Source organism: Papaver somniferum, unplaced genomic scaffold, assembly GCF_003573695.1.
Source record: "Papaver somniferum cultivar HN1 unplaced genomic scaffold, ASM357369v1 unplaced-scaffold_158, whole genome shotgun sequence".
NCBI lineage: Eukaryota > Viridiplantae > Streptophyta > Magnoliopsida > Ranunculales > Papaveraceae > Papaver > Papaver somniferum.
The window spans coordinates 4,250,016-4,265,506 of record NW_020625264.1 but is presented as its reverse complement, the minus strand read 5'-3'; the positions used below and the strand labels follow the sequence as shown (position 1 = coordinate 4,265,506).

The following is a 15,491-nucleotide window of genomic DNA, read 5'->3' as shown; positions in this document are numbered from 1 at the left end:
TTATCCTCCTCAGTGAACCAAGTTTAATGATTTCTATATCCCAATCCCCTATATTATTTATGAGCTGGTTGACATTAAGGAGAATACTTGGACACTGAACAAGCGTGATGGGGATGTCATCTTTTTGGTCAATCCCTCTATCTTCCCAAATTTTGATTAGTTTACCATCTCCAATCTCCCATTTGTAACATCTTTGTATGTTACCCACCTGTTTCAGGATACCTTTCCATAGCCAAGGATCATATCTTTTGATTTTGTGTCCATTCCGAAGTTATGTTCACTATTGAAGTAATTAGATGGTTGTAGACCAAAGGGAATCAGGTTCTGAGATGAGCCTCCAAGCGATTCTTGTTATAATAGCACTATTGAAAAATTTCATGTTTCCGAAGCCATGACCACCCAATTTTTTGGTTTGCAACCACTGCTCCAAGCTATGTAGAATAGAAGGTTACAGTTGGACTTGAATACGTAGACATGTCCTTTCATCTGTCGAATCCCTTTCTTCTCGTATGCAGCAAATTTATTTCTTAGTTTTATTGAACTTATCAAACACAGTTACAATTGGACTTGAAAACATAGATATTACTAGAGTTAACAGCTATACTAACATAACAAAGAAACATGACACCGGTTACTATACATCATTACATTCACTGCTGTTTCCAACATATTCCTTAAACTGATAAGGACATGGGGGTGCAGAAACTTCAAGTACCCCTTCTAGCATCTGCGTTACTTTCTTCATGGATGGTCGAAGTGATGGTTCATCTTGAATACACCAAATAGCTATCATCACCAGCCTCTCGAATCTCCTCATGTCATTCGTTACTTCCTCATCATTCTCCACCAAATCTTCTAGTTTCCCTTGGCTGTAGCAATCGTATGCCCAGTCGGTGAGAATGGCTTTTATCTCTTCTTCTACTAGCTCCGGTACGACTCCCTTCCTGCAACATATGATCTCTAGTAGCATAACTCCAAAACTATAAACATCCACTTTTGATGAGACTGGTGTGTTCCTGAACCATTCTGGCGCGACATATCCTCTAGTCCCTCTAATCCCCGTGGAAGCTCGAGTTTGGCTAGTTATCAAAAGCTTTGCCAATCCGAAGTCTGAAATTTTCGCAGTAAAACTGTCATCCAGTAGTATGTTTTGAGGCTTTATATCACAGTGGATGATTTGGGTGCTACATTCTTCGTGCAAATACATAAGTCCTCTTGATATACCAAATGCAATTTGGACTCGTCGATTCCAGTCTGGTTTTGAAATCCCGAAGAGATGATCTGCCAAACTGTTGTTGCTCATGAACTCATATACTAGTAGTCTGTGTTGGCCCTCGTCGCAGAACCCGAGAAGTCGGACCAGATTCTTGTGATGTGTCTGACCTATTGTGTTGACTTCAGATTTGAATTCCTTTTCCCCTTGATGGAACACTTTGTCTAATTTCTTCACTGCAATGGAACCCATTTCTTCTGTGAATCCTTTATACACAATGCCGAAAGCGCCCCTTCCTATCTCTTCTGAAAACCCTTCCGTGGCTTCTTCAAGCCCTTGATATGTAAATGAATGGAGACTGGATCTCAAAACACTCGTCTTCTGCGTTTTTTTTCTCAGTGTCTTGTTCATGAAGAACATGACCACAAAGATAACAGCTAAAAATAGGAGGTTGAAAAAAAATGAGCTGCCTAAAAGCAGTGACCCTACCAGAATCAATGTTGATCGATTTCTCCTTCTGAATTTTCTTTGCGACTGGGGATCTTCTTCTTCTGATGAGCCATTATCCTTCCTTACTTTGATTAAAGCATTTCCGTTCACAGAAACATCAAGCCTACCATTTGGGAGTGGTAGCTTCTTCTTCCAACAAATTCCCTCTCTAAATAAAGCAACCGCACAAAGACAGTCGCTCAAGCATGAGCTTCTACAATCCTGTTCATTGTAACCCTCCAAACTTTCATAGTCGGACGTCGTCCAATCTACATTTCTCAAGGTCCGCAACTCGAATAATTCGTTTGGCTTCCTCGTGTCCTCTCCACGGCATCTTTGTAAATCAAAATTTGGTGTGCAACCACCAAATCTGTTATTTGAATCAATGAAATCAAACCCAGGAGGGCATTGACAACTTGTCCTTCCGTTGGAAGTGAGTTCGCAGTAGCTGTTATATCCACAAGCACCACTACCAAGTCTACCTTCGAAACTGGTACATATATTATCTGGTATATATCGCACAGTGCTCCAGAATTGCCCTGGAGCAGAAGTGTTCTTTGGGTGAGAATATTGTGTGAAAACTCCATCATAGTCGAGTGTGGCTCTGTAATAGACACCCGTGGCCGGGAAAAAAGTTTCTGACTGGAAGATATTCATAATACTACCATTCTTGCTTGCAATGTAAATATGGCCCGACTCATTGAATACAAACTGTTTAACCTTAAGGTTACCCCTTGGTAACGAACTTGAATTAAAATAAGGCTGGTACCGATTTTCTGTGAGGCTCGGAAATGCCACTGGTTGGAGTACTAAACTTTTCGTATTCGGGAGTCGGAGCCTAAACCTTCCATTTGAGAATGAAGTATCATTGACACGTGAATAAAGCTTATTATTCAATGTGTAGGTTTTCGGCTAGGAGAATTTTAGAAGACTCTAGATTTGATAACCGACTCCTATCCATAAGAACACTTCGTCTGAATTTGAAATATTTTCGTAACTGAACTTAGGAGTTCGCTTATGTCCCAAAGTAAACAGGTAACCAAACTTTAGAGTTCGGTGATCATGCAAAACTTTTAAGGTAACATAACTTTGTATTTCTAAGGAAAGGTAGAGTTCAGTTCTTTCGAGTAAAATTTTTGGTAACCGAATGTTTTTCTGATAGTTTGGTTATGACACAAGTTATATCAAGTAACCAAATTGTTATTTGTTGACACTGAATGTCGTTTTTGTTTTAGTTATATATTATATTTGATAACCCAATATTTTATTTTGCTAATAATTTAATTTTCATTAATTAGGATAAAAGGAAGAAAAAATAATCCACCGGTAGCCGAAGGTTTGAGAACTCCACCTCGTGGTAGAATACACTTGGATTTCGAAACCTCGCTGCTAAAAATGATAATCATGGAGGGGAATTATTATCGGAAGTTGTTATCCCCGATAACGTCAAATAAGAAAATTTCGATAAAGAGGTGATGGAAGATAGAATTGATCATGCTATTGAAACAGAAAATAATGATGAGGAAGATAGGGAAGAAGAGGAAGGAGATAATAATGGAGAAGAGGAAGGAAATGAAGAGGATGAAGATATAGGGGAAGAACAAGGAGGGGGATGAGGAGGAGGAGAGCAAGAAGAAGTAAAACAAGAAGAAGAAGAAGTAAAAGAAGAAGAGGAAATTATTCCAGTTAAATAGAAGAAGAAGTCGAAACCTCTTTGTCCTAGATATTCACACATTTCTCCAGACGAATTATTTTTTCCGCCAAAGAGCCCAACTTATGGTCTCTAAATGATGGGGTGAATATATTATTTGGCTACAAACACTCATGGGATGCCAAAATCTTTGCGACCAAGGTGAGTCATAGTCTTTAAGCTTTATTAGAAACCCATTTTTTCCTCCTAGAGTAGACGTAATCCACTGTTCTATTTGCTATTTTCATCAAAAATGTCATTCTAATCAAGTGTTGCATATACACACGCATCAAACAAGTTTGAAACATTATCCACTTATCACTAACCTCCAGCTACAATTTTTACCATTTAGGCAAAGCACTACGGTGCTCTCCATCCCTTGTCTTTGGCCAGAATATAGTCAAAAGCATCCACTGTAGTCCAACTCTTGGCTAGAATCTGGCCAAAAGCTTTGGCTTGTCTAGATGAGGGATCACATCTAATACTTCTTGTAGCCAAGCCAAAGGGATGGATACTGAATACCCTTCAAAATAACGTACTTTACGGGACCCAGTATCCGCCTTAAACGTTAGACGGATACTAGGTACCCCTTAAGTTTTTGACTGATATTTGGTTTTCGTCTCGGTAATTGATATATTAGGTGACACCATTGTTTACAAGTCGTTACTAATTAAAACCTTTCACGATTCACCTATACCACGGTTTAGTCGAGTACCTAATGCAAAATATTATATTGACCACGGTTCTGGAAACTGTTATTAGTTCAAAACTGTTACATATGACCTTTAGCCGCTACAAAGAATCGTTACTCATACAGAACTATGACAAAAGACCTGTAACCACGGTAGGACGAAGTGTTACATATGACCTTTAGCCACTGTTGTGGTGGGATCCCTTTACTAAACTGTCATAATTTATCTGTAGCCACGGTTTATTCTAAAGTTATTTATACTAAACCGTCACAAAAAACTTTATCCACAATTGATCAGGCTATACGAACTTAACACTGTTATAATTAACCTTTAACCACGGTTTAGGAAAGAGTTACTATTGTTAAAAGGATTAATATGACCTTTATCCACGGTTTAGTATTCGTTATGAGTTGCAGTGTTACAATTGAGCTGTAGTCACGGTTTGACGGTGTTAGTTAAGAATGTGACAAAAGACAGGTACCCACGTTTTAAACAAGAGTTACATATATAAAAATATGACACAAGACCTGTAAGTCAAGGATCTCGATTTTTTTTGGTAAATTCGACGCTGATCGTGAAGCACTATATTAAGAAAAAACAACAAACGGATGAGGACATAAACCTTACCTCAAGAAACCGTGTAGGAATTTGAAACGATAGTAAGGCAAACCAGACAATCTAACAATCCATAAAATACAGTGCAAGTGAACAAATTTTCATGTTATCAAACCTGGTCTTTTTTTTTTCTTTTTTTTTTAATCTACAAACAAATTTTTATGTCAAATATAAAAAATAGGGATTTCATATGCTTCAAAAGTACCCAAAATATATGTTGGAGGCAACTGAGGCTCATAAAATTATTGAAGAAAAAGATGGGATAACGGGTGATTCATGTGAAATCATTATACTACGATCTAAATCTCATGTAATTCAATCAGACGATCTACTAAATATGTTGCTGAAATTTTTGTTCAATTGCTAATAGCATATAGTGTTTGATTACAATTGTTCTGGCATGGTATTGGAGATTCATGTGTTTTGGGGAGAGCAGAGAAGGGTCTTAAAGGTAAAATGCCTGAATACCTTGAAAGTCCTCCCACCTTTGGTAAGCATTAGTAGTAATTCCCTTTTTTCTCACCTAATAACCTCTATGTTAAATTTTCGTTGCTAAATTCTGACAAATGACTATATTTTCACGTATCAGAGTATACCAGAGAGGCCATCCATTTTCAGCTGCTCCAACATTCATTACTGACCTCTCTGGTGATTTGATGAATTAAGGTAAATGTTTAGAATTGGTGCATGAACTCTTACTTTCTTCTATTGTTAGGGTAATTACTCAAAATCCTGATTGTCGGTACCAGTCATTGATATTTATCTATTATAGATAAGTGGTATAGTTAACTGTTAAAACCAATAATAACAGTAAAACAACCACTGATATTTTGGTGGGATTACATCTACACTCGCCATGGAAATCACTCAAATCTACAATCATCAAAATAGGATCTCAATCTGATGTAATGCCATTAGACCATATGCTATACTCAAGTAATATAATTTCTTAAAGAAATCTAGTTTTTTATGGTGTGCCTCTATTGACTGCCTGAATATCTTGAAGAACCAATAGTGCTTCCCTTTAACTCACTAATGCCCTCTCTCAAAAAATCCTTGATTTCTCCACCGTTACTTAATTTACGGGTGGAGAAATAATAAATCATTTGTGTTATTCTAGTCATGTGTGGATTAACACTGACTAACTTCTCTGGTGACCTTATTTATGGTAAACCGTAATTAGCATTTGTATTCTCATAGACCCAATTGTGGTGGCAATATAGATCCGTTCTTGTTGAGGTTTCCTCTGACCACAAGGGCTTGAAAATAAAACATGTAATTATGTCCCTTAACACTTCGGCATACTATAATTAACAGAATAAGGGAATCTAAGATACCAGACAAAATAGTTGTGAAAGAGTCCAGAAAGTAATAGTAGTTGTAGAATAGGTGAAAGTAATTACTCGAAGTCTTTTTGTCTAAATGAAGCAAGATACCTGAGAAGAAGGGCAGATTGTTATAGTTGTTGTTTATTAATTATATTCAACCACACAAAGCCTTATCATGTGAGTCTGTAGGCCAAATGAAGCAAGAGACCTGAGCAGAAGGGCAAACTGAGGACCATATTCATACCCATCAAAAACACCTTCCCAGATAGGTAGATGGAGCAGGCATATTTTTCCAAAATAAAAATATCAGTTGACTGGAAAAAAGTCTTCCGAATCAAATAAAACATGAATTTATTATAAGAACCCCTTGTGCTTCATTAGTGGATCATCAGCCATAAACTAAAATTCTTTCCTCTTTATTCAAAATGTCTCAACGAGTAAAACTTTCCACTCATATTTTACTAGTGTTGGCATTACTGTTATCATCTTACAGCATTGTTGTTTCTGCTGATGGTTCTTCTTTTTCTTCAACTTTTAATAAACAACACTTACAAGTAGTAGGTGTAGAACAAGAAGTAGATGATCTTTTGAAATGGAAATCAAGCCTTGTGAACAAAAATCATTCTCTCCTCTCTTCTTGGAAGATGAATTCTACTTGGAGTAGCACGACTCCATGCAAGTGGTATGGAATCACTTGTAACAATGAGGGAAACGTCGCAGAATTGAATGTAACAGGTTTGGGTTTACAAGGTACGCTCTATATTTTCGACTTTTCATCTTTTCCCAATTTGATTAGTCTTAACTTGAGCCAAAACAAACTCTTCGGAGCCATTCCATCCCAAATTAGCAATCTTCCAAAACTCACCCACCTAGATCTTTCTGTCAATGAATTTTCTGGACCTATTCCACCAGAAATAGGTTTTCTCACAAATCTTCGTTTGTTAGACCTTTCTCAAAATCAAATTACTGGATCCATCCCTCAAGAAATTGGCAATTTATATTTTCTCTCTTTACTATTGTTGTACCAAAACAATCTAACCAGTTCGATCCCCACTTCTATATGCAAGCTGACTAAATTGACTAGATTATCAATTTATAGAAATCAAATCTCAGGTATCATTCCTCGAGATATCGGAAGGGTGAGTTTTCTTACCCTCTTAAATTTGCACGGTAATAATCTCAGTGGTTCAATCCCCACCTCTTTAACCAATCTGAGTAGGTTGGAATATCTTTCCCTTCACACAAACAACCTTTCTGGCATCATACCTGGAGATATAGGAAGGCTAAGGTCTCTTACTATCTTGGCTTTGTACAAAAACAATCTCAATGGTTCAATCCCCACTTCTTTAACAGATTTAAATAGGTTAGAGGTTCTTTACATATGGGATAACCAACTCTCCGGACTCATTCCTCAAGATTTAGGAAGGCTACACTCTCTCACCATGTTTGATTTGTCCACAAACAATCTCATCGGTTCAATCCCTCCTTCAATATGCAATTTAACAAATTTGACCTATTTATCATTTTCTTCTAATAACCTTTTTGGCATCATACCTCGAGATATAGGAAGGCTAAGGTCTCTTACAACCTTATATTTGAACGTTAATAAACTCAATGGTCCAATCCCTGCTTCTGTGTGTAACTTGAAAATTTTGACTATTTTAGATCTTTTTGGAAATCAATTAAGTGGCTCGTTACCAATAGGAATTAACAACCTAACACAGTTGAAAGTGTTGAGTTTGATGGAGAACAAGTTCTCTGGTTTTTTACCCCAAAACGTTTGTCAAAGAGGAACACTTGAAAAGTTTCTGGTAGGAAATAACCATTTCACGGGTCCTATACCACGAAGCCTTAGAAATTGCACCAGCATTAGAACTCTCGGGCTTGAACGTAATTAACTGATAGATAATATTAATGGAAGAATAAACTTCCTTGAGTAATCCCTTAATCGGATTCTCAATATATATTATTATCATATGAAAGTCATTAACTACAGAGAATAATATCTTGACCGGAAATCAGGCCAATAAGGGAAATAATCTCTTTTAAATATAACAGAGGCGTTTCACGTATATCCGCATCTGGAGATATTTGCTGTGAATTACAATATGTTGTATGGTGAACTCTCAAAAGACTGGGGGGATTGTCAAAATTTGACAATGTTATCTTTCTCAATGAACAATATCACAGGCAGAATACCTTCTGAAATTGGAAAGTTGAAGAATTTAGCTGAACTTTATATTCATTCAAATAAATTAGTTGGGGAAATTCCTAAGGAGTTGTTTAAACTGTCTTCATTGAGCAAGTTGATTTTGCATCATAACCGACTTTCCGGTAGTTTATCCTCTGAAATTGGAATGTTATCCATCCTGCAATATCTCGACTTGTCAAATAATAAACTCATCGGATCAATACCCAAACAATTAGGGGAGTGTTCTAACTTACTATCTTTGAATTTGAGCTCAAACAATTTTAATGATAGCATCCCACCCCAGATCGGAAACTTGGAGTCGTTACAGATTTTGTTAGATCTTAGTTACAATGAGTTCAGCGGAGAGATACCATCATCTCTAGAAAAACTAAGCAAACTGATAACACTCGATTTATCTCACAACAAGCTTTCCGGATCTATTCCAGCTTCACTTGATCAAATGTTCAGCTTAACCACTGTCAATGTTTCATACAATGAGTTGAGTGGTCCTCTTCCGGATATCAAGGCCTTTGAAGATGCTCCAGTCGATTCATTGAAGAATAACAAAGGGTTATGTGGTAATAATTCTCGAGGTTTAAAACCATGCAATTCTTTGGTTATGATACGGAAAAAACAAGACAAGCATAAGCTTTTGCTCGTGATCCTACTTCCATTCCTTAGTTCGTTGTTTCTTTTATTCATACTCTTCACCATTTTGTTTCGCCTTCGAAAAAGATCGGTAAGAAATCTTGTGACTGGAAATCAACCTAGTGGTAGCAATACCGGAAGAAATTTATTTTCGATTTGGAATTACGATGGGAAAATAGTGTTTGAACACATAATTGAAGCAACCAAGAATTTTGATGCTAAATTTTGCATTGGAACGGGTGGATATGGGAGCGTTTACAAAGCAGAGCTATCAACAGGTCAGGTTGTTGCTGTGAAGAAACTTCACTCCTCGGATGAAGATTATGAGATATACGATCTTAAGTCATTTGAAAGTGAAGTTCAGGTATTGACAGAAATCCGGCATCGAAACATTGTGAAACTTTTCGGTTATTGTTTTAATCTTCAAAGTAAAATCTCATTTTTGGTTTATGAGTTCATGGAAAGGGGAAGTCTGAAAAATGTTTTATGCGATGGGGAACAAGCTTTGGAATTCGATTGGATAAAGAGGGTAAGATTCATCAAGGGAACAGCTGATGCACTTGCTTACATGCACCACGACTGCGTTCCAGCCATAGTTCACAGGGACATATCTAGTAACAACATTTTGTTGGACTCTGAATATGATGCTCGAATTTCTGATTTTGGTACGGCGAGGATTTTGAAGCCAGATTCATCCAATTGGACTTCACTTGCAGGAACCTTCGGATACGTTTCTCCAGGTATATGATTCAACTCAAACCCTTATAATTTATTGTTATTGGTACCATTTTGCTGAAGTAAATAAAGAAATAAATTTCACGTCCATTTTCTTTGTTACAGAGCTTGCCTATACAATGAAGGTGACCGAGAAGTGTGATGTTTATAGCTTTGGGGTTATCATATTAGAAGTACTAATGGGAAGGCATCCATCTGAAATCATCACATTACTCTCCCAACTTAATGTTCCTTCATCTTCCTCTTCCAGTAAGGTTGGGCAAAACGTAAGGTTGAGAGACATCTTAGACCAATGCATTGGAGCACCCACAGATATTGTGAAGAAAGAAATAATGTACATCGTGAAGGTTGGTTTTTCATGCTTACGGAGTGTTCCATGTACTCGGCCGACAATGCAAGAAGTATCGGTAGATCTATCATTGTCAGCTCATAGCAGGGCAGATTTAGCCAAGCCTTTTGAAACCATTTTTCTAGGAGATATACTGCTGTCATAATAATTTTAAACTACCAAGTCATCTTCTTATTTTCTTTTCATTTGTTAGGTCTAAGTTATTCAGTAATCATAAATATATTCTATCAATCGAAAACACTTATTATTTTTCCTGAGTCCTAATCCTATGCATTTGTAATATAGGATGAAAGACAACAACATGAATACAATACTTAGAAAACAAACAGCGGCCCCTAGGAAAGCCTTCATCCACGACGGCTACTCTTTAGATATTACAAATCTATCTGCTGGGACAATAACTCAATTGAGTAAGTGTACCAATTGAGAAAGGTAGACTTTTGATGTAACTCAGTTGGTTCAATGTTGTCAAACGAATGTCAACCTAGGGATGCAAGGTTTGCTCTTAAGCAGCCTTCCCCAAGGGCAAGAACACATACACTTATATAGAGTACAACTGCACTGTTACTGTGAATGTGTTCGCAGTTACCAAACTGCAGACATATCGCATATTGGTGGTTGAAGTGATGGAAGATGTCCTTGTCTTTCCTTTTACAATGTCGAATATTACTGCTCAAATATAAAATTGTGGTAGCTTTAGGTGAACTGCGAAGTAATATCATACTAATGAAGTTACATATATTAAACATTCTAAACTCACAAAATCAAACAGAGCATTCATAAAGGTATGCCAGAAAAGACGCACAGTTAACATCATGGTGTGATCTTAAAACGATAAGAGGCATATGAAAGGGCTGCTTCGCACCAAATATAATGATGGACGAGTTAGATTACTACATCTGATTATCTGATTTCTTTGGTTGCTGGTTCATATATTAGACACCAGTTTGATATCTGAAGAAGCTGTAGGAACTGCACTTAGCTTCTGCTTAAATCGCTCAACTTGTCTAACTGTATTAGACGAGCCAGCACTAGAATGAAAGGGTATAACAAGTTCCTCCAAATCTTTTGCATTTTTTAACAAAAATCTCAGAATTTTGAACTCAACATCACATCCTTCCACTTCTTCAATCATGATATACTTGAGGTTAGACAACATCCCTGGCGATGACAACCCAGTCATCTCCAACATCAGCTGAATTTGACTATATCGGAACAATTCCAACAACGGATAGGTCACTTAATGGTAATAATACAAAATAAGAAACACCTCAAATTAAGATGTTACACAGAAATAAATGTCGCCAAATGAGGTAGATGAAAAATATAGATGTTCGACTAGAACTGTTGGAATAACATTGCAGGCCAAATTAAAAAACAAAGAGCTTCGTTAATGTTACCTCCTTCAATGTCAAGTAAAGTTCAGCTATATTAGGAGAAATGCTGAATAAGTATGTTAGCCTGAAGCAACCTCTTGTAGATCAGATAAGCGAGGGTGTTGACAATCTAATAAGTCAGGAGCTTGTGAAAGAACCTTGAGAAAGAAAAGAAAATTCTTTAAATAATATAGCAGCTATTATCTCGCTAAAAGTAATAAACCAAGATACTTAAAAGAGCACGATCATTATTTGTAAAATAGAACTCCAATGAAACATTGACTGTTAGTACTTTCTCCTTATCCTAGACTTGAAAAAGAAACACAAAAATGACAACCATTTTGATAACCAAGAAACATAATCATTGTAGCCAAGAACTTCTTGTAAAGTAATAAATGGCGGGTTGCTTAAGCCTTAAGCAGCAGTACCCTTGGCCTTCTCATAGATTTGAATAGACAGTTCTTTAAATTATATATGCAAATATGTTAAGATTATACTTTGTGGAAGAGAGGAAGCACCCATACCTCAAGGAATCCAGCTGATAATTCCACAATTTTCACCAGATAAACCGCTTTTAGAAATTGCAATAAACGTTTAGCATACACTTCTTTTTCCTCGGAGGGAAAATTTGAATATGCTTCTGCATTCTCATCTACTTGTTTTTCTACGAGTGTCATGTCAAAGTATACCAGCTGGGATGGTGGATAAGAGATTTCTAGAGAATAATCTTGTGTCAAGACTCGAGAAAGATCTGCAAGTGAGGTGTTCCAGATTTGGAGCATTCAACTTGATAATGTTAGCCATGGTATCATTTTGTGGCAAATGACGTCTACACCAACAACTGTATGCAAACACCTTAAGGCTAGCATAACCAACAACCTAATATCTTTGGTTATCAGTCTGTATATTGGAACCAACTATTACTAAAACTTCAAGAACCGGGCAGCTTGAAAAGAGTCTTTAACTTCAAGAACTAGGCAACTTGAAAAGAGTCTTTTATATGATTCCAGATTGGAGATTGATAATCCACATAAGTTCAACTTTTAAGTTGTGGTGAACTCATTGATCTTGGTAAAATAATACTTCAACATCTGGCATTACCTTTCCCCGTAATTTTCAACTTTGTTAGTGATTTACAATTAAGGAGATGGTGAGAAATTTCCTATGCAGTATTATGCAATTCACCGATTACTATCCTTAATTTTTGAGCATTATACTTCACGGCATGAATATTCCATCTATTAACATTCATTATCACCATATGATCATCATATGCAGAGTTATCCTCCCAATGCATACTAAACTTCTGAATATCAATCTCTTAGCGAAATATGAATACCATGTCTACAAACATGATGAACCTATGTTGTTTGTTTTCTGCAAACCAACTGCTATTGAATTTGAGAAATGGTGGAGATTTCAAAATATGAATCCATCGTTTAGACAAAGCACTAGTTTTTACTGCATATTTAGTATCTACGAAAGACATGATACAATGAATTAAGGCATCAGGTAACCTACTGATTCTATCGTCCACATCAACAAATGGTGTTCCTTCCATTGTTAACCTAAATTGAACAGTAACCCTCAGAAAACTCCCCAAAAATTTGTAGTTAAAAAAACCCAGATTGAATTAGGTAGGATTGAAAAGGAAGTACCTATTAAGTGTAGAAATGGCACAATGCATGAACCATAAATTCCAATTTCTGAAGTCTTCAAGTGAAAAACCCCCAAAAATTCATTGTCTAATAAACACAATTCTGGATAAGTGATGGTAGCTCCTATGAAGAAGAAGATGGAACTTACAAAACTTGAACAATCATGCCAAAATTGAAATCAATCACTGTGGATTTAAACGTTGGTGGAAAATTGAAGTTGATGTAAAGAAATTGAAATTCTAGGGTTCTACTAAACCCTTCACTAGAAGAGATTTGAACCGATTTAGGGACGGAAACACAGTGTTTGTATTTACCCTTCGTATAGATTAGGGGTATTTAGGTAAATACTGTCTAAAGATTTGATGGTAAAATAGTAGTAATTCCGAAACGGCCCGAACATGTTATTATCAGACGTCTTTTACACCTTTAAAAAAATCAAATATCACTGGAACCAAGGGCCTAGTAAAGAATCTGACCGACGTACTTGTCCGGCAGTGGTGGCATTAGAAACTGTTTGCAGGAGAGTTTATTTTGGTTCCTAGAGTTGGTTTGGGAACTCTAATAGCAAGCAAGGAATATGGGGTTGAGAGTGTCATTCAAATTGGAAGACCTAATTAAATTTGACCAAATTTAATCCTACTATTGATAGAGGGGAATCCTCTTTATCCAAAACTCAATCATGATCTCGCTCAGGTGATAGAGTGGTGATAGTCCTCACTATACGGATTATATTTCAGAGTTCCTAGAGCTCCTTGTAAGGTGAAAACTCGTTGTCGTTTACCGTTTGAAATAAATAGAGAAAAATCATTTGCGTATAAAGTTGAAATTTCCTCAAACGTCTTTTAGTTTGTCGCGTGGATATATGTGATAGTTTGCCGTATGTGTTTAAACAGACACATGATTACATTCTGTTTTATGTGATCTCGGTACGAAAAAAGAGATCTGGTTCATATCCTACTTACACTGTTTTATGTGATATCATTTCATTCTAAATTTACCGAATATCATGTATATTTAATGCATACATGTTGATTTCATTAATAATTGGTATCAAATAGAGCACGGCCTGGATGAGTAAGAATTGGTGTGCTATGAAATTCTTAGATATGCTCACAAGGAGGTTATAATTTGCACTTTGGTTCTCAAGTATGTTATTTAGAAAAGAAGGTATTATGGGATGGGATATTGATATGAATAAGAGTATAGTTAGCGATCTTGTAAAGGTGATTTAATTATTTTAGTTCTTTCCATGATATGGATTTTTATTAAAACAGAATTTGTGTTTTTAGATCGGTTAGATTTAACCTATCCAACCTAACTAAATATGAATTTCTTCTAACTAGTAAATATATTTTGGGATATGATTTGGACTTTGGTTAATAGATTGTAAAAAATATTATGAATTGTGGTCGATAAAATACAAGTTATATTTAAAAGAAGTCTTTAAAAAATTTCCAGGAATAATAATTACTTCCTCCATTTCTGGAAAAAATATACTTTCAAAGAGAAGACCAGCATCTACCAAAACCAAATGATTACGGAGATAACTTAATCAATTTGATGGACAAGTAGATGAATATGTTTGTTACAACTCATTCATACGATGGCCAGTTACTACCAACAGGTCTCTCTCTCATTCTCAAAGTTAAGAATATTATTTGAATGCTTAGTTATTCTTCGTTTAGGTAAATTCAAATGATTGTTATCAGATTCTATCATACTCAAATTCTGATAGTTGGGAAGTGTATTATCTTTATTGAATTGAGAGCTTGCTGCACATGAGTTCTTGTCTGATATCCATATGAATTTGTTTGTTGCAGAAACACCAAGAATGAAGGACTCAAGAATGTAAGTTTGCAAATCTTACTTACAATCAGGGAGATAAAAGGGCATATTCAAATGGGCGAAGCCAAAACTTAATTGTTCTGTGCGTAGACATGAAATTCGGTAAGATTGGAAACATAATCTCAAACGTAAAAGATTAACCCACGACGACCAAAAGGAATTTAAACCCCCGGAAACAAGAAATAGTTGCCGTCCTCCAGAAGACATATGAGATTTAGATTCTAATATTTGTTACTGGCGGCTGGCATGCTATCTTTTTTTTTTTTTTTTGATTACTTCTCATGTTAAGATTGTGGAAAAGTTTATACTTGCAGAGTTAAACAGTTGTGTAAATCCCAAATTATATTATATGTGATTTGTTTGGTTAATTTAATGTTTATTTTATTCGGAGTATTTATCTAACAAGTATGTACCGAGCTGGAATGTGAGTTTGAGCCAAGTGAATTTCGACTTTGGCCATGGCCAAACTGAAAAGGGTGTGCTTTTCTTGACAACCAAATGGACCAATCCATCAAAAAGAGTTGAGCAAAAATGTTCAGTTACCGTTCCATCATCTCCGTGTTGGTATTGCTCAAGGGATATGCAACTCAGACTCCAAAATTCTGCACACACCAAAGCTCAAAGAAAACAAGATTATGACAAATCCTTCACTATCTTAGGTA

The 15,491-nt window shown here is 36.2% G+C and overlaps 2 protein-coding genes across 2 annotated transcripts; one reads left to right on the top strand and one right to left on the bottom strand.

Annotated features, from left to right (window-relative positions):
- Positions 1–508: 508 nt before the first annotated feature.
- On the bottom strand, positions 509–5,333 carry LOC113337221 (G-type lectin S-receptor-like serine/threonine-protein kinase LECRK3). Its single transcript, XM_026582920.1, has 2 exons — positions 5,271–5,333; positions 509–2,614 (listed from the first exon to the last, which is right to left on the bottom strand). The coding sequence occupies exons 1-2, from the start codon at positions 5,331–5,333 to the stop codon at positions 635–637; spliced, it is 2,043 nt and encodes a 680-aa protein (XP_026438705.1). The 3' UTR covers positions 509–634.
- Positions 5,334–6,377: 1,044 nt separating this feature from the next.
- LOC113337173 (MDIS1-interacting receptor like kinase 2-like) lies at positions 6,378–10,129 on the top strand. The gene is made up of 3 exons (XM_026582869.1): positions 6,378–6,777; positions 8,086–9,606; positions 9,707–10,129. Exons 1-3 carry the CDS (start codon positions 6,453–6,455, stop codon positions 10,093–10,095), a joined length of 2,235 nt encoding a protein of 744 aa, XP_026438654.1. The 5' UTR covers positions 6,378–6,452; the 3' UTR covers positions 10,096–10,129.
- Positions 10,130–15,491: the final 5,362 nt, after the last annotated feature.

Coding starts and splice junctions, on each gene's coding strand:
- LOC113337173 (XM_026582869.1), top strand. CDS start 6,453: ATGTCTCAACGAGTAAAACTTTCCACTCATATTTTACTAGTGTTGGCA. Junction 6,778..8,085: donor AACAGGTTTGGGTTTACAAG/GTACGCTCTATA, acceptor TAAATATAACAG/AGGCGTTTCACGTATATCCG. Junction 9,607..9,706: donor CTTCGGATACGTTTCTCCAG/GTATATGATTCA, acceptor TCTTTGTTACAG/AGCTTGCCTATACAATGAAG.
- LOC113337221 (XM_026582920.1), bottom strand. CDS start 5,333: ATGAATGTTGGAGCAGCTGAAAATGGATGGCCTCTCTGGTATACTCTG. Junction 2,615..5,270: donor CTCTGATACGTGAAAATATA/GTCATTTGTCAG, acceptor AAATTCTCCTAG/CCGAAAACCTACACATTGAA.